Source organism: Cygnus atratus, chromosome Z, assembly GCF_013377495.2.
Source record: "Cygnus atratus isolate AKBS03 ecotype Queensland, Australia chromosome Z, CAtr_DNAZoo_HiC_assembly, whole genome shotgun sequence".
NCBI classification, from domain to species: domain Eukaryota; kingdom Metazoa; phylum Chordata; class Aves; order Anseriformes; family Anatidae; genus Cygnus; species Cygnus atratus.
In genome coordinates, this window is record NC_066396.1 from 14,853,331 (window position 1) to 14,873,078 (window position 19,748).

Here is a 19,748-nt window from a genome sequence, read left to right on the forward strand (position 1 = left end):
GGTATTTCGCAATAAACTGTCACTGTGTAAAAACCTTGAAGAATTCCTCAGAATGGAGCTACGCATCTGAGGAAAGTTTTGCTAGTGTTAAAACATGTGGTAGAGTAGACATTGAAAAAAAAGTTATTTTTTCAGTTTCCTCAATAAAACACAATGCCATGATTTAGCACAGATAACAGGGTACAAATGGCTTATTTCAGTCTGCTTCTGTCCCTCAGTGTAGCACAGTTCATTGTACCTGAGATAATGACGCTCACTGACGTGGCTGTGTTGTTACCAGGCAACCAGAGATAAAATGCAGGGTTTAATGATTTTTATTTAATGTATTTTTATGAGAAAGTACACTCTCTTTTTTCCTCCTGTGATATTATTTGAGGTGGAAACGCTGTTTACACAGGGAAATATATTTAGCCATCCTCTTGCAGTCTGAACAAGAAAATTATTCAAACTGGATATTCAAACAGACAGTCAATAAATATTTCTGAACACATTGACTATTACCATTCTCAAACACTTATATCGTGGCAGTGGCTGAGATCTAAAACCACTTTGTCAGGGACAAGCATTCAGGAGGTCTCACAGCAGAGAATAACAATGGCAGGGAACAGACAGCAGCTTAGTGGTGTTGGGGCTGTTACAAATGTCCATGCACTTGTCCAGGGCACAGACAACTTAGCCTACACCTAAATCACCCTTCACCTCTCAGTACTGTCATGATGCCTGACCCTGGCAAAATCATCACCAGAGCTGTCCCTCCTGGTGGGGCTCTGCTCTCAAGAGCTTCTGCAGGAAGATGCACATCTTAGGGGGCAGCCTAACAACACGGCCCTTGCCCTAGCAGTCTGGGCCACACATCCAGGAGGTAACACTGTAACTCCAAGATGCTATATGTTCCATTTCCCATCACACACCTCAATTAATCTATTGGCAAGCCTGACAGCAGGGCCAGAGGATGAAGTCAGCAGACAAGCTCTTCATGTAACAGAGAATGTCTGGAAAACATTACTGCAGATGTAAGACCACACAAGCCCTCACGTTTCTCCACGTGACAAGCTCTTCCTCTGCACCTTTACAAGGCTCCATGACTTGTCTGTAAACTGTGACTACTTTACAGCCAATGAAATCCTTTTAGACTGGCTGATTTCCCAACTGTCCTACCCTTGCTGTAGGAACACCTTCCCCATGGGAGTGAGAAAGTGTTCACATATCCGAAAATCAACTGAAAGGCACTGGAGGGATCAGGTCCAAACAAAGCTACAGCTCTAACTGCATGATGGATTTCTGTGAGTTATGCAGGATGAAGTGACAAGTAGATGTAACAAATAAAGAACCATTCTGGAACTCAGCACTGTAGAAAAAATAAAAAACAAATTCCTGTGTCATTTTGCTTTCACATACAGATAAGGACAAACTAACTGAAGTTTTTGATACTGAATTATTTAACATTTTTCTCTGCAACAATTACCTATCAAAAAACAGAAATCACACAATTCAGTTCAAACTTCTTTTTGACCCTTAATATTGGTCATCTTTAACTGAAAGTAGAAAATCCACTAGTCAGCACAGTTGGATCTGTCCAGATTGTTATCTATGTTTTACCAATCATCCTTACTATCAAGCATCTTATCAGGTTCTATTTCCTCTCACTTCAAAAGACAAAGAAATGCATGTAATAGCTCAAAATACTTGTGTAGTCTGGTAAACACCTCTTGCATTTCATTAGAAGTTTACAACCAATATATTTCCAGTCCCAGAAAGGCTACTGCATTTGGTTCAAAACAGCTACTTCTGAACATTTAACTGGTCAATATAAACAAGGCTGAGGGTCAGATACTTCAACCTGAAGTTTCTTCTACGGGAATTTTAAAATCAGTAACCTTTCAACTGTGAGCCACGGACTAAGTGGTAACATTACAGACTTACTTTTTCCTCCTCCTTCACAAGCCGCTCTATGCACAGACAGCCTTTTTTAAGGAAACAAATTTTAAGCAAGCAATAGCTATCAGTTTGTGGATTTGTGAGTGTTGGTTTTTGCATGTGTGTGGCTCTGCTCTTATTCTTGTTATCCACAAATGCTGCCAAGTTCTCTCACCTCTGAACTCTTACAAAAATTAAGTCTCTCCATACTTCAGCAAAGACAGTGTAAAATGACACACTGACTCAAAATAGAGAATGTTTTATATATTAAAGAAAAATGTGTTTTCAACTATATATGCACATCAGGCATGCATGTGGAGCTTCAGAGCTCCACACCATATCTTATGACAGGGTAAATAACCAATCCAACCGATTCCCAGTGTACTTCCTAGTTTCACCAAGTTCACAGATACCTTGAGATTGAATTTCCAGTGTTTTTTATTTCCCTTGATATGGATCTCACTAGGTCCAGTGTCATTCCATATTTTTATCAATGATCAGAAACTAAAATAAATCTGGGGAGAGACTGGTGCAATAAGAAATCATATTTATGAAGCAGCAGTACCAGACAGCTGGTAAACTGAGTGTTTTCAAACTTAACGTATTTCTAACACAAAGTTAGACAACTTTGGACAAGGAATAGCCACCATACTTCCAGAATGCATGCTGGAAATCATTGATTACACCTTTCCTGAAGTATGTCAGAAGAGGATTGACAAGGTGTAAGCAACTAACTCTAAAGGAAACTCCTGTAAAATGATCAGCAAGAAATATGGGTGTGCAAACAATGAGTGCAGCAGGACTGGACAGAAGAGTAACTCTACTTTTGCAGGTGACAGTAGTGGTATCAGTATTATAATGTGAAGACACTCGTGTTGGTCACATCTGTAAATTTTCAGAAAAACAACAGAGGCAGAAGGAGATGGAGATTAAATGTATAGGAGAGCTGAAAATGTTTTACAGTTAGAATCATTAAGAGCTCAATCTGCTTATCATATCAGCAGCACTGAGAAGTCACTCCGTGGGAAGGAAATGCCAGCTTCAGAAAGGTTTCTAATCTAGCAAGAGAGAGCAAAAGCATTGGAAAGAACCTAAAGCCAGACTAATTACAGTAAGAAGACATATTTACACCAGTGAGGGAGATTAGCCACTGGAACAGGCGCAAAAACAAGGATGGGCTTTCTACCTCTTGCTTTATTCAAAACAAGGCAGGATAAATTTTCTGATGAAAACTACCTTCCAAAATTCAAGTTACACTGATTCAACATGCTTACTGAACTTATTACAAACATAATTCAATAGCCTAGTACCTGTGCTTATAACTTAATATTTAGCAAATGAAGTTCTGTTTCTAAAAATGATTGCTTCTAAAGGACTGGGTAAAGCTAGATGTATACAACAAAGCAGAGAAGAGAAAAAAGTAACTCACCAGAGTATCTACCAGAAATAGCAAATCCCTTTGTCTCTGTATTTACAGCATCAAATTTTAATGAATGCTGTAAAAACTAGTTTCTAGCTTAAATACTAGAAACATGGGGCAGGGGTGTGTCGGGGGTGTGCATCTACTTTCTGCTAGTTACCTGCCTCAGCTTGGTACTTCTAGACAAGCAGATGTTGCCAGCATAAGTCTGGTTGCATAACAGGTACAAGGTTACAAGTTCAAACTCAGGATACAAGTGCCAGACAGAAACTATAATCCTGCAAATCCCAAGTAATCACTGCATGACTCTGAAGACAAGTCTGACCTGTAGCTAGTGGTGACAGAAAGGAGCAGGGATGGCTTCAAATCTGTACTCGTAGGACTGTCTGCTTAAATTAAGTTAAATGGTCTGTGAGTGAAAAACAAACAGAGCTAGGAACAGATACCAGAACTCAGAAATCCCTGCTGCCAAGGAAGTATCTGAATTACTGGATTACCAAAATTTTTTTCTTTCTCACTGTAAATGGGATTGAGATTTTTACCTTTCAACCTTGAACAACAAAACTAAGGAGCCTTATGAAACTCTTTGCAGTCGCTTCAGTTACTTAGCAATTAGCTCTAGGCAGCTGCAGGCTGACAATCCTCAGTACTGAGGATGTACTAGATGCCATATTGAGATAGTTCTTTCTTGTTCCCTGGGTTTGAACTCTTAAATCCTAACACAGCATCCTGAATTCTACTTTGGAAGAAATACTTAAAAGTTAACCCAAGGCATTGCATTTGGCTTGAAATATCTATTTTTCCTAAATCTCTGCTTTTCACCCATTAATTAGTTAATAAAAAGCTAGAGTTGTAAAGTAACATTAATGTGCTATCTGCCAAAACGCAGTTTTTAAATGGTATAGAAATTGCAACAAGACTCAAGGTGGACAAAGTTAAAGGCAGATATTCCAAAGATTAAGTGGAATTATAGCAAGAAAGATGTCACATAATTGCTGCTCCTTGACAAGAAAATTCTACCCTATCACATGTGGATAGAAGAGCAGAGAGAATGAGATGGAATGTAGGTGGAAGGCTTTGATCTACTCAAATTCTCTAAGCACCAGACTGTGAACAAAGTATGAAGAGTAAACGACTAGAATGAAAGGGAATGATGAAGGATTCTTTACTTCATTTTTAAATGGAAAAATATTTTAAGCCTTTCTTGGAAACCAATTGTGAAAATTCATGTACTACTGCCAAACTGTCATTAAAAGTCATTTAACAAATTTGATGGTATATTTTGCTATAGCTCTGTACAACAGAAAGAAATAACTTCCCAGATGTATTATCTAGAGATGTTTATATAACATTTTACAGATATGTTTTTACAAAAACAAACAAACAAAAGCAGATGAACCCAGAAGAGACCAAGGCAATCTTCCGGTTTGAATTTAGAAGAAGGTCTAGAAGAGTTTCTTTTGATCTTACTCAAATCATATTTAGCTTTTTTAGGCATATTAAATAAAACACTACCAGGGAGTGAGAAAAAGCCAACAGTCTATCTTTCAGATATTACTATGCCCTAGCAACTCTCCAGTCACCAATATATTTCCAGTATAGCCTCCTCCACGTTTTCAAACATCATAGTTTTAGACAACAAGGCAAAAGGACAAAAAGATTGGAAGAAGCTTCTAGATCACCTAGCCCATCCTCTTTCTCAAGGCATAATCAAATGTTTGCATCTAATTCTTGCTTGTTATTTATACAACTTATTTTTAGAGACCTCAACTGTGATAGATCCATGATTTGCTCAATCTATGTTGTTACACGTTTATCCTCATTATCAGGAAGTTTTGCATAAGGTCTTACATGAATCTTCTCACACGCAGCCTAAGCCTATTGTTTCTTCTTTTCTCCATATATTCTCTTATTTAACAAATGCAAAACCTTTCAAAGGCTGATCATAAAAAATGAAGTCTTGGTCATAATCAGATGAAAAGTGATAAACTGAAGAACCATGGTAAACTAATCACTACAACTGAACACAGTGTTAGGAATAGCTAGTCAAAGAAGACAGATTAGACCACCATCCCTCATACAAAATTCATCAAGTGAGTCAAGAAAAACAACTCTGTCCCCAGAATGGCACGAGAAACAGAGGGGTCTGTTGTGCACAGGTGTAAAGAGCTTACTACATTTCAACTACCTACCTCCACCACGGTTGTCTTGGCCGCTTTGCACATTGGCTGGTTGAAATTTCTTGCAGTTTTCCTGCAAAAGAACAGAAAATGAGTAAATATTAAAAGTTGTAGAAGTAAAGACGTTTCAAAACTAAGATACATCAAGTATCTCTGTAACACGAACATCACAAATCTTTCTGCCAAATAGCTAGAAGACTAATAAAAACAAGAAGGAAGAAAAGGTACTGTGGAATTGCGTAAGATGCATATGAAATTAAATCATATTTTCCTACATCATAAAGTATTTATTACATCTCTTTTGACTTTTAATCAGCACATTGTCTAATTGAAATTGGGTATGCTACTGACATATTCATTTATCAGATTCAAGAGAAGCAGCAAGCCGGGCTGTGTACAAGGTACCTTGCCATTACTTCACCGCACAAAGAATGAATTTCATCTCCATGGGGGAGTGAGCACAGGGTCTAACAACCTCCCAGATCCCACATATGCCTTCATAATTTAGACTAGGCAGCTATATGGACTTGGGCTAGCACTTTGCACAGTAGTAAATTTAATCCAATTCTCTTGATTAAAAAAGCTGTGCCAGTTTTGGCACTCACTCAAGACTCTGGCATTCATCCTAAGTATTCCCACACAGTATTTCTGTTACAAGGAAAAAGAACTTCTAGGAAGTAAGGTAAGACATTGTATGTATAACTGCACCTGGATCATACTGGACACAAGGATAAACAAGTGACCCATGTCAGTTCTTCTGTATTTTCCAGAAAACAAACAAAACTGTGGGGTATAACATTTAAGAAAAAATATATATATTTTGGTGGGGTACCACTGATTTTAAAGGTAGAATTCTGTGGGTTTTTTTGTTTGTTTTTTCTTTTTTCTTCAAAATGCATGAAAATAGGGTTCCAAATAAGTCAAGACCTTTTTTCCCCCCCCTTTCCACACAAAATATTTTTTCCAGACTATCCTTGTTTCCCAATGTCTTTTCCACTTTTTTTTACACTCTTGTCTAACGACCATACTTAGCGCTATAACCCTAATGAATTTTGGGATGCTGCTGCCACCTCATGGCTTTGGGGAAGGAAGAAAACGGAAACGTGTAAATCCTCATCTGCCATGCATTTAGGACTGTTTCCTAATGCAGAGACCTACAGAATGCAAACTATACCCCAAAACACATATCTTGAGCAATCCTGTCTTATTGTCAATACCTGGCAGCTGTGAAGCTTGTAACAGAGACTGCAGAAGGCACAATTTGTGGCTGCATGAACACAAATGCAAGAATAGGTTTAGTCTGTATATTACGAAAAATGTCTTCACTGAAAAGGTTATGAGGCACTGGAACAGGTTGCCCAGGGAAGGGCTTGAGTCATTATCCCTGGACATATCTAAAAGTCATGTAGACGTGGCACTTAGGGCCATGGTTTATTGGTAGACTTGGCAGTGCTGGGTTAACAGCTGAACTTGATTTTGGAAGTCTTTTCCAACCTAAATGATTCTATGATTCCACAAAAAAATAAAAAGCCTTGGAATTTATATCTTTTTCTTAATGTTTGAATGTAGTACTGGAAGAAGTCATTTAGAGAAATATACCCTTAAACTAGGTAGGGCATAAAATGAGGAGAAAAAGCTGAATTAAAATAGCAGGGGAATGAATACAGATGGGATTAGCAGATGTGGAAACAAAGAATTCAGTATTTCATCCCAAGTGACTATTTTTTTTGCCAAAGACCTTTTCAAGATTGTACTGGTTGGTCTGCCAGTAAAAGAAACCAATATAAAATTATTGTCACTTGAGGGGAAGGTACTAGAAGAAACATTTCAGTGTCAAATGAAGGAGAGTTAATGGGCTTGATTCTGACCCTATTTACAAAAGCTGAAAGTGTTTTTTGGTTAATAAAATTGTTTCAGTAGTAGTTGTAGTTTATGAGATGAAAGGTATTTTCTAAAGGGTACATTGATCCAGAAGAAGAAAATTCACGAATACTATTCTTACTTTCCAACACAGAATAGCATTCTGGTTTTTGGAGTTTGAAAAACAAAAACTATCTAGCAAAGGCTACCTTCTCATTTTACAATAGATTTCTAGGTATCTAGACTCTGCAAGCATATGGACTCCTTTGTTCCAGTGATAGATGCATAAACTGATCCAAACACGTGGCAATGACTTTTCCCCCACAGGCAAAAGACAGCAAACTAATTCACAGAGAACTAGAATAACCAAGTAAATCCACCTAACGCAGCCGAGCTGAAGGAACACCTCAGCTGTTTGATGAATTTATGTATTACAGAACCACTTGATGTGTGAAGAGATGACCTGACATGGCTGTCTGTGACAGCAGGGGGCCTAACTCACGACATCCTCTTCACTGCCCTGTTCTTTTGTCAGGAGTGTACTTTTACAGGCACCAAACCACATCTCGGACTGTAAAGTGAGAGTATACTGGGCTAGGCAATTCCAAAGCTGAATACTACCAGATGAAAAGGAAGTGCAGCCAAATCAGGTGGAATATTCATGGAAGCAGTGGAGCTGCCTGCTGTTGCTAACAAAACCCCACGGAAGCTTTAAGATCCATGCTCCAGCTAAGCAAAACCAGTACCTGCATCAGACTAACACAGTGAAATGCTCATATATACATCCTTACAGCTAGCACAGGGACAAGGTGAGGTTATTTCATTATGTTTGAGGGAGTTTTGGATTATTTGTCTTGGTAATGGTGTATCGTATTGAAGAATGAAAGAGTTGTGATGCAGAACTGTCTGCTCACCATAAAGATGCCTGGAACAAAAGTAATGACAGCATACTGTATGGAACAAATGCACCAGGGAACCTGAAGTCACATGACGAAAACCCTGTTTTAAAAGCTGTTTCCTAAAGGAACTAGTGCCATTCAGGATCCCAAGAAAACAGTATAGCTTCATGGAGGAGAACAGACAAAAAACTAGCCTGCGTGGTTCTAACAAGTCTACATGAAGTACATCATTTATTGTTAAAAGAAGCTCTTAGCTTGAGCATGACTAACAGTTTGGCAGTCACTCCACTCCTATTTGGCTCAGCAGGTATCAGAGTCATAGGAAATTAGCTATAAATAGTGGCACACTGTTGTGAAAGCAGTGGCAGATGTGAGTGAACATAGAGTCTACATCTATCTAGGTATACATTGGAAAATAAAAACAGATTTTGCATAATAGAAGTAAGTACGGGAGTGTCACAATGATAGTGAACACACATACAGAACGTGTCACAATGTCAAAAATATAGTTTCCTTTCTATCCTGTTGATGGAGCCACCTATAAAGCAGCTGTATTTTTTCCCCATTTTTATCCCCATTTTTTCAGTTGCTTCTTCAACTCATTGTTCTTCTCAATACATATAGTCAGACTACATCGTTCAGACCCTTCACAAAGTAAACTGCAACTGATTGTTATAATGCTTACCTTTTCATCTGATAGCCATAAAACAAACAAATAAAAACCAGACATTAAACATAAGCAAACCTCTCCTGCTTCAGTTCAGGACAAACCAGAGGATAAATATAACAACCCAAATAAATGTTATCACTAGTGCAATGCCCACGCTTTTCACTATAAAAGATGTTTAAATTCATGTGATGCCTCTCCCTACACCACTGAGATTGAACAGACTTTAAACACACTTTTCTGGGGACAAAATCAAGCTTTCCCATCATTGACTGGTCAGGAAACTGACTCAACTCCCTTCTATTCTGGCATATATGATACTTGCGTCAGCCTTCAGTCACACAAGAAAAAGGACCCAAACTAACACGAAAACTGACAGGAACAACATTACTACCTTTCTCCACAGACAACACTATGACTTTGATCTCCTATACATCATTTGTAACTACCAATGTTTTATTGAATGGCTGTATTTGAATTCTCAGAAGACTTTAGAAAAAGCAGTGTTGTTTTTTTTTAATTTTTGATAAGTGTAATTTGACATTAGGGAAAGGCAATATGAATTAAAACGAAATCAGTAAAACTTTATTTTATCATCACACACAAGACAGGATTCTCCTTCTCTTTCATTATCTAAATCATTAAAGAACCTTTTCCAACTGATAAACAAGTCATACCTGAAAATGATGTTTCCTGCACGATCAGCCTTCCATGCTTTCACAAGAGCGAAGTCTCCTGTAATTGATTTCTCGAGGATAAAGTGACGACCATCAAACTCTCGCACCTACAGAGGAAGAGTACACTATTGAGATATAGGTTTCTTCAAACAATCATCTTATGTAACATTTATTTTACAAGGTTAATTTTACAGACTATTTTATTTGGTCTTCTTTTTGCACTATGTACAATTCTATCTGAAAAACTGTAGCTCATGTGTGTAGCCACAGAGCTTGTAATAAATCCCAGGTTTATCCCAGTGTGTGTTTAGTGAAACATATACAGAACAGAACAAGATACATATTCCTGCTGCTCCATCTACTGGTATTGGACATGCTTTTTGTTGTATATCTACCAGCTAATTAAGAACCAAAGTGCTAAAGCAGAACTGTTGAAAAGGTTCCTAATGACTGATTATCAGCAGAAAATCCAAATCTAAATAAAGACAATTTGATACAAAGCACTCAATTCAGATCATCTGACAGGCTGAATTTTGTTTTGTCTCTCTTTATGATTAATATTTGTAACGATAGTGTTCATGAAGCCAAAATACTAACTGACAAACAGATAGTATTTTAGCAGCTCCATAAAAATGAAATGCATTTTTCAAGAATAAATTCACAATTTCTTCTAACCAAGGTAAAAATTCTTCTGATTCACTGACAAGCTCACTCATAACACAATTGGATTTGGGAAGCAAACTGAAATGTGAGTTACATTCCATGCAGAAAAGTAAGTCTAAAAAAGTATTCTGGCAAACTTTTCTCTAGGTTCTCTCATACATGGTTGCATTTTCTTTGCAGTCACAAGTGAAGCTCACTATTGAACTACTTTATAGGGCAGAGGCAGAACAGAACCTGAATAGAATATTCAATGTGCGCAAACTCAGGATATATTTTTTTGTATCCACCAGATTACTGATGTACAAAGTAGAAAGTTCAGGATTTTGTTGGATCTTTAAAATAGTAAATCACATTATTTCAAAATTATGCATGCAAAACCACGTTACGATGTTCACAGGAATAGAAATCAATCAAACAAACAAACAAACAAAAACAGACAGCTATGAGGAAGACAAAAGGAATTCCTCTTTACGTTATTAAATTAATTTTAAGAAACATCAGGCCATTTTTGTGTTTTTATGAAGTCAGTTAAATCCACCAAAGAGAAGTTAGTTGGACTAGGTCTCTGCCCTCTCCGTGTTCTCTGTCAAGGAGCCTGAAATTATCCAAGATCCCATAGCCACAGTGCGGCTTCCTCAAGAACCTGTTCTTCCCCATCTTGCTTTGTATGAGAACTCCCCAAATCTATGTAGATTCATATTCAATTCCAAACGATATGGATATACCCAGAAAAATCAACCACTAATCTCTTTGTTATGCATGACCATTATTAAGTATGGTATATCACTAGAATAATTGCAGAAAGGAAAGCAAAAGACATATATATGTATAAAAAAAAAAGAAAGAAAACACTGTCTCAGAAAAGATGAATTGAATATTTTTGACTGCTAGTCACTACCTACTCAAATATAAATCCTGTAGAGAAACATGAAACAGCATGAAACAAGGCAGAAGGTTAGAGTATAGAGTATACACAACACTACTAGTACATAATTCAAAACCTGTGAGAGGGGAGGAAATATGACAAAGGCATAGCAAAAGTTATTTTTGCAGGCCCGTAGGGGTAGATCTGAGCTTTTATAAAATGGCACTTGCACTTGAAAAAGGTTGGATCAAATCTCATTAGTGATGTTATTAGCCTCCAAAAGACTGAGGAGAGCAAGAGAGACTTTTCTACAAACGTTAAAAGTAGAAGAAAATTGTTACCAAAATTGCAAGGTATATGTAATAAACAAGAGATTCCTTCAAATGGTAAAACATCAGAATGTTCAGTAGGAAAATTAAGAAAAAAAAGACTAATGTTTCAATAATGAAAATATCAATGCTTAAAATAAAAGAAATCCATGGAGGAAAAAGTTACCTTTCCCCCAGAGATGTTCTTGAGAACAGGGGAAGAGTTTAATGCCTGTGGTAGCTTAACTGCAACTTAGAGCATTAGCCCCATCTATGTCTTCAAGTACAGTTATAGCACTGAGAAATCTCTTCCCTTCTCCAATTTCTGGAACTAATTTCAATATGAAGTCCACATTTCTCTTTTGGAAGCCAGGCTGATTTCTTGCAATTTTAAATACTCATACTAAACGTCATTTCAACTGCTGGCAAAAGTTTCCTGAATGTGTCAACAGAGCTTTTCCTGTTTAACAAGAAAATGTCTTGTCTCTTCTAATACTAAAGCTTCACGCATAGCTGCAGGGCTGCTTACTCCACACCACAGTACTTAAGGAGCACCTGCCCTATTAGAAGGAGCTTGTTCTCAAACTGTATCATGTGATGCAGTGGATTGGTACAAGATTTTGTTTTAATTCACAGAGTATGGTCAGAGAACTGAGTCAAGTGAAGAGTAACTCAGCAAGAAAGGTTTTCACCTGGATAAGTTTCTAAGTCACCCTAAAGCTGCAAGATCTTTAATAACACATTGCAGGGGACAGGAATGAACAGAGGGAGCACAATTTTTCTACCTAGAACTGTAGCCATACTATTTATCCAACATACCAAGGTTAAACTTGTCCAGAAACAGCTTAAACAGCAGTTTATCTTGGACATGTGTATGAAATTCAGTATTCAAAGCAGAAGGTGTCCTGAAAACAGATCGACATCTTACCTCCCTTGGCTGACTGGCAATAGCAATGGTGCCATCTGTATTGTATTTGATAGGTGCGCCCCCTTCCTGCACCAGTGTCCCATAGCCAGTACTGGTGTAAAACGCTGGGATTCCTGCTCCTCCTGCTCTAATACGTTCAGCAAGCGTACCCTGTGGGAAACACATTTATATGACTTTAGACAAAATGACAAGCTCTTAAAATTCGAATGGCACCTTCCAAAAACGAAACATAACATTTATCTCAACATCAATATTTCAAACCCCTGTACTTCCCTGCATGTTATTAATTCACTTTATTGTTCACCAGTGTACATATGCTGTAGACCCATCATTGTCATGCAGATCTACACAATTTGTCTATGCAGTCCACAAAGCGTATCACATGCCTAAGGAGTTCAAGGTCTTTTGGATGGAACTACTGAGCATGAAGTAGGAAGATGGAAAAAATGAATTGCAAGGTGATAGAGAGGTGAGATTTGAGAGTTTTGAAATCTGAGAAGTAACAAGTGCCTGGCTATTTCCATGTCAGCTGACTGAAAAACAGAATCACAGAATGGTTTGGATTAAAAGAGAATTTAAAGATAACCTAGTTCCAATCCAATGAACAGGGACACCTTCCACTAGATCAGGTTGCCCAAAGCCCCATCCAGCCTGGCCTTGAATAGCTCCAGGGCATCCACAACTGTTCTGGGCAATCTGTGCCTCAACTCCCTCACAGGAAAGAATTTCTTCCTAACATTTAATCTAAATCTACCCTTTTTTAGTTTAAAGCCATACCACTTTAGTTTAAAGCCATATCACTCCACCCCCTGACAAAGAGTCCCTCCCCAGATTTCATGTAGGCACTCCTTTAGGTACTGGAAGGCTTCTATAACGTCTCCTCAGAGCCTTCTCCAGGCTGAACAACCCCAACTCCCTCAGCCTGTCTTCACAGGCGAGGTTCTCCAGCCCTCTGACCATCCTTGTGGCCTTCCTTTGGACTTGTGCTAACAAGCTGATGTCCTTCTTGTGCTTGGGGCCCCAGAGCTGAATGCAGGACTCCAGGTGAGGTCTCACGAGAACAGAGAGGAGGGGCACAATCAGCTGCCTCACCTCATGCTGCTTTTGATGCAGCCCAGGATAAGGTTGGCTTTCTGGGCTACAAGCGCACATTGGCAGCTCATGTCAAGCTTTTCTTCAACCAACATACCCAGTTCCTTCTCCTTGGGGCTGCCCTCAATGCATTCTCCACCCAGCCTGTATTGGTGCTTGGGATTGCCCTGGCCCAGATGCAGGACCTTGCACTTGTCCTTGTTGAACCTCATGAGGTTTGCACAGGCCCGCCTCTCAGGCCTGCGCAGGTCCCTCTGGATGGCATCCCTTCCCTCCGGCATGTCGACCACACCACACAGCTTGGTGTCATCAGCAAACTTGCTGAGGGTGCAATTGACCCACTGTCCACGTTACCAACAAAGATGTTAAATAGCGCTGGTCCCAAATACCAGCCCCTGAGGAACACAACTCATCCCTGATCTCCACTTGACGTTGAATGCAACTCTTAGAGTGTGATAATCCAGCCAATTCCTTACCCACTGATTGGTCCACCTGTTCAATCCATGTCTCTCCAATTTAAAGACATGGATATCATGGGGGACAGCGTCAAATGCTTTGCACAAGTCCAGGTAGGTAATGTTAATTGCTCACTCCCTGTCCACCAATGTTGTAACCCCATCATAGAAGGCCACCAGATTTGTCGGGCATGATCTGCCCTTAGTGAACCCACATAGGCTGTCGCCAGTCACCTCCTTATTTTCCATGTGCCTTAGCACCGTTTCCAGGAGGAACTGTTTCATGATTGGGTATAAAAGGAGAGTTCCTGTTCATCTCTGGGATTCTTAGACACAATCCCAAGAGATTGAGCCCAAGGGACTCTTTTCCATAAAATCTTAATGCTGTTGCTTTGCCTAGAGACTTAAGTTAATGGCTGTTTCAAGTCCAAAAGCTTTGCATCTGCGTCACCTTTGGAAATGCCTCCCAATAACATGCTGTAGGTTTTAAAGTTACAGTATCTATTTTATAAAACTAGTTCTCAGTGGAATACCGATACTCATAATTCTAGGATCTCATTATATTCCAGCTATGCAGGTACCTTGACAGTGCTAAAAAGTTGTAGATGTTGGATCATAACGCTGTAGAGACTAACTCAGTTGAGATTTAACAAACTAGCACAAAAGACAATGTATTCTAAACAGTCCCAGAAAAAAAATGGTTTCCTCTTTTGTTTCTTACCCACTAGATGGCAGACACTGCACAAACAACTTCCCCAAAAAGCACACCAGAGCTACCATCAATATGGTAATCCAGGGATTCTTTGACTTTTTCCCCTTATATGGGCCACAGCAGTAAGCCAGGCATAGTTCGTGTGTTTTTCTATCACCCAGGAGGAACTACCAAGGACAAACATTGTACAATAAAACATACTATATATACACACACACGTGTGTATGCGTGTACTTATATTTACTTGAAACTAATGTAACATACCATGCCATAACACAAATTCACACAATATGACCAGTTAGATCTTAACAGAGTAGTTGCAGTCTACAGCCCATGCTCCTAACTTGGCAACTGCCATCTTTCTCTACTGCACTTCTGCACAGAGAGAAAACATGAAGAATACAAATTAATTTAAAAGACCACTTAAGGAACATTCTAATCAGTATTTTAGATGAAAATAAACCACCAGACTTCTTACCTGAGGTGTAAGCTCAACTTCAAGCTCACCAGATAAATACTGGCGTTCAAATTCAGCATTCTCTCCAACATATGACGATACCATGCGTTTTATCTGCTTAGTCTGAAGCAGAAGACCAAGTCCAAAATTGTCAACACTGTGTAGAAAAACATAAGACAATACTGGGCACTTGTAACTGTTTTGTTGTATGCAAAGCACCTGATAAATGTAACGACTTAACTAGATCGGACAAAATTATCTTCCCCCATTTCTGATGTAAGGAATTGTAGATTAAAAAAATAACAATAATAAATTACAGTTTTAATAGGGAAAAAAGCATCAAAGCTAAAACTGAAAAGTAGGAGTCTATTGCTCACACCTCTTCTCTTCAAAGGCACTGAAGAAACCAAAAACTTCATTTTTAAAGACATTTCGTATGTCACAGCTACAAATATGGGCTTAACAAGTGCTGTTATGCTACATACACGCACCTTTAAAAAGCTTTGCTAACTAATAAAGAGTCAGACAAGGCACAACCTGGCTTTTACTAAACAGAGACTTATTTTTTGTTTGAACTCTTGCTCCCTAGGGAGAAGGCCAGTTAAAGTGATTGTTTAGCAGCTCAAGGAGAAAGGTACATTCACATTTATAGTGCTGGATTATACCTAAAGCAAGAGAATATTTATATTTAAATTTTCTTACTACAGTAAACATTCCACTTTCTTATTAAGAAATTGTCTACTCCAGCAACATCACATTGGACATTAAAATTGCAGTCAAGATATACTTGTCTGTCACAATGCCAGCTTAAACTGAATGCCAAAGATAACAAAGGTTTTCCTGTGCCAATGCTTCAAAACGTTCCTAAATTCTAACGTCTTAAAGATGGTCTTTGTTAGTCTTTAGCATTTTTGTGATTTTTGCCACCCTGTATTGTGTACTTATAGGACCAGAATATACTTCAGGTTTCTGTAATGATACAAAAAACGGAAATAAACAGAAGCCGTATTACAAAGAAATGTTTCTTTCACATACCTACATTATGCGGGATATTGGCAGACTGGTACATGTGTGTGAAGCTCCTCTACCTCTATGTTGATCTCTGTAACATGAGTGGAGAACTCAGACCCTCCACACACACCATGGGAAAGATGCCACGATGCAGAGGCACCTCACAAAAATGATGTGTATTTGCTAACAGCTGTCTCAATTCAGCAAAACAAGATTATCCACACAGTGGAGTCATATTTCAGCATAAGAAATGTTGAAAAATATTACGAGTGTTCTATAAGAAATCAAACCCAGTACCCAGCACACTGTAATTAGCATGTATGCATTTACAATACACACATCGTACTGAAAACACCACTCCTGAAGAAGAGCTTCCCAAAGGTTGTCTGTGTTTTTTAATTATAGTAATTTCTATTATACTAAAGATTATATGAAATATATCATTTATCGATATTAATCTCACCCTCTTGGCATTCTTACACAATGATGTCTACAGTGCTCTTCCTTCTCTAGATAGTCAGAAATTATCTCTTTCCACCAATGACCACATGAAGAAATTAATGCATCAGACCACTTTCCTTTATACATTACCCAAATTATCATTAAGCATATCCCCTAACCCTGGTATGGCAATGGGAAAGAAAAAAAAAAAAAAAGAGTACTGATGCTGAGTGTGCCTAGAGTTATTTGTTTTGCACAATAAATAGTGGAGTTCAAAGGAAATAACCTGCTGGACAACAACCAAACCTCATTCAAAGCATATTAACACTCCATTACTTTAGCATTCCATTTTACACATCTCAGCTGTGACCTCCTGGCATCCTTTCAAAAGGCCAGATTCAAAAAGTTAGCACACAATCAGTCTTTATTTTATAATAGAAAAGCAGCAATGGTGAACATAATCCACAGGCTTATACATTTTTATTCTGAAGTTTAATTCTGGTTAATTAACTTGGACCAATGCAGTATTTCTGTTGTGGTACGTAATATGTAGTATTTCCCATCATTTACTGTTCAGAAAGCTCCACAGATCAACGCAGAGCATAAGCTTATCTCACAGCAGCTGTTCTTCCACACACTGAGGCATTGAAAGTCTAAGTTTCAAGCAGAATGAGGTAGCTCAGGGGATGCCTTTGAATGCTTCTCCTACGTGATCAACCCAAATTCACTAAAGAGTCCAAGCTCTCTCTTCTCCAGGCTGTACCAGGCCCAACTCGCCCTCCGATACAACAGCACAACTACCCTTTTGGTTGCCAGCACTGCAGCATGCTTTGCAGTGTTTTACGCAAAGTGAGAAGGGGCTAAGCAGAGCAGTACCAGGACCAGCTATTCCCCTCCTATCACAGTACTCGCAACAGCTGCACAGAGCAAGATGTGCAGTCAGAAAGCCTTCCCAGCTGCGTGTATAATGAGGACTATTTTAAGATTTGGCAGCCTACTTTTATGCATACACAAGCAATTTGGAAACTACGCATGAGGAAGTATAACAAAATTCTCTTGTATGATTTTTCAAGCTTATTTTTTGTTCTCCAGATGTAAAGAACTTGACTTTTTTTTTTAAAAAAAAAAAAAAAAAAGCTTTCTCCACTCTCTAACTCTGACCTATAAAAGAAAACCAGCTCTGATGCAATACCATACAATGTCAAAAGCATTCCAGCATGCCAAAGCCTTGAGAATAAAATCTGTGCCACATGGAAACAACCTATATTTCTAACTCCCCACAGGAAAAAATTCCAGAGGCTTGGAACTAAAAAAGATGAGAACAGAGTAAAACAAGAAGTCTTGCAGGCAAAGAAAGGGATTAAAAATAAATAAAAATACAAGCACCACAATTTGCTTTGTAGTGTCAGTCAGAGCAGGAAAACCCTCTCGAAAGAAAACCATCAAACCCCGATTTATCATTATAAAAGATAATACTGAGCAAATATGATAGACCAGCTAATATCTGACAGCAGTTTAAAGGGGCTGTATAACTACAGTACTGCACAGCAAAAAAAGGTACATTAAGTAACAGTCTGCAGAGCTTTATGGTGGAGCAGTGTTTTGAACTGTCTACAAATTGGAATTTGCTATCAGACAGAAAGAGGCAGACATGAGATTTCTGCACGCAGGCAAAATTGTGATCGCACATGCACATAAGAAAGGAGTTGCTGCAGAGGGCCAAAAGCGAATTTGTAATGGTTATAAAGAAATTTCTGCTTCGTTTCACCAAGACTTCTACTCTCTGCTTCCACAGGCTAAGCAGCAGCTACTGGAGCATATAGTCCTTAGCAGGATTCTGCATATCTTCATTCAAGATCCCATACAGATATGTTTGTTTCTCTCATGTACTGCAGGAAAGTATCACCTCTCAAACAAAGTTTTGTAGTTACAAAAATCCCCTAAGAATTAAACAAAAAGTTATTCTGTCACACTCAAACCAAGGTGTTTCTAAGTCACTCTCCATATCTCAAAGGAGGTCAATTTATTCGAAAATAAAACTGCAGTGAGGATCAGTCACTGAGCACAGAGGCCACGCAGTCTTTTTTTCCTAGCACAATGAGAAGAGGCATTCTGCCTTCAGACAATCATGCACCAAGAAGCTCTGCCTGCCTGCCGCACAGAATTACTTCCATTCCCTGGGATTTCATCTTCAGAGAAGCATCACAAAATCCATTTGCTGTTACTCATCCTATATGTTTATATCATATGTCAATTATATGCAACATGCATTCAGGTTTCCAGCTGAAAAACGCTCTTTCATGGACACTGTATAACCTTTCAAGCACATCAATAACCTTTCATGTACATTATTTTTCATTTCCCTCCAAAATCTCACTTTGAACAGTTCATCCTAATTTATGTTTTCTGTGTTTTTTTCCTTACACTTGAATATTCTAAGAAACCAACTTTTCACACAACTGCCAAAAAGCTATTCTCCTTCCCATTTTCCCCCTTCTTTGCCCTTTATTTAATATCTCTATTCTGGAATGAAAGTAAAAAACAATTTCTGATTTAAGGAAATTTCATTCAGTGTAACTTTTTTGTTTGTTTTAGGGTGATTGTTAATTGCTTGTTCTCCCTTTCCATGTTCTACAGCTTTCTTGGTCCTTTTGTTTTGGGCACAAAAGTTTCTTTGAATTTTTAAGCTTTGTTTATACTGAAAATGTTATCCCTAAATATCTCTCTTGCAGGCAATGCCCTTGCTATCAGATAATAGCTTTAAGAAGAAAAATCCTTCACTGAGTGAATGGAAAGGGAAAGAATGAATCCTGAAGCTGGGTTCAGTCCCTTAAAAATTTAAACAAAGGTGAGTGTAATAAAAATGTGTTGCTCTGGACAGGAAGGAAAGAGGCGTGGTGGAAGTTGTTACGGCTTTTACGTGTACTGTCAGGAGAAGGAAAGTACAGAGACAGAGAATGCTTTCTTTTACCCTCAAAGCCATCAAGATTTCTTTAAGTTTCCCATTCTGTATTAGGATGAAATCTTAATCTATAGAATACATGAAACGAATACAGAAAAGGAGATCTAACATGACACTGACCGGAAAATGTAATCACAATCCAACAGGTCTGGTTGTTCAGTAATGAATTCCTTTCTATTGTTTTGTCCCTCTCAGACTTAAAAAATCTTCCTGTCAAAAACCAGGGTCAGCCTT

At 38.4% G+C, this 19,748-nt stretch overlaps 1 protein-coding gene across 2 annotated transcripts in view; it reads right to left on the minus strand.

Annotated features, from left to right (window-relative positions):
* The window catches only part of OXCT1 (3-oxoacid CoA-transferase 1), an 89,252-nt gene that overhangs the window by 55,920 nt on the left and 13,584 nt on the right, over positions 1-19,748 (minus strand). For both annotated transcript variants that reach the window (XM_050716286.1, XM_050716287.1), the window contains exons 4-7: positions 15,122-15,257; positions 12,385-12,534; positions 9,621-9,727; positions 5,526-5,590 (exon numbers count right to left, since the gene is read on the minus strand). In XM_050716286.1, coding sequence (XP_050572243.1) covers positions 5,526-5,590; positions 9,621-9,727; positions 12,385-12,534; positions 15,122-15,257 — 458 coding nt within the window. The remainder of the gene's footprint in view (positions 1-5,525; positions 5,591-9,620; positions 9,728-12,384; positions 12,535-15,121; positions 15,258-19,748) is intronic.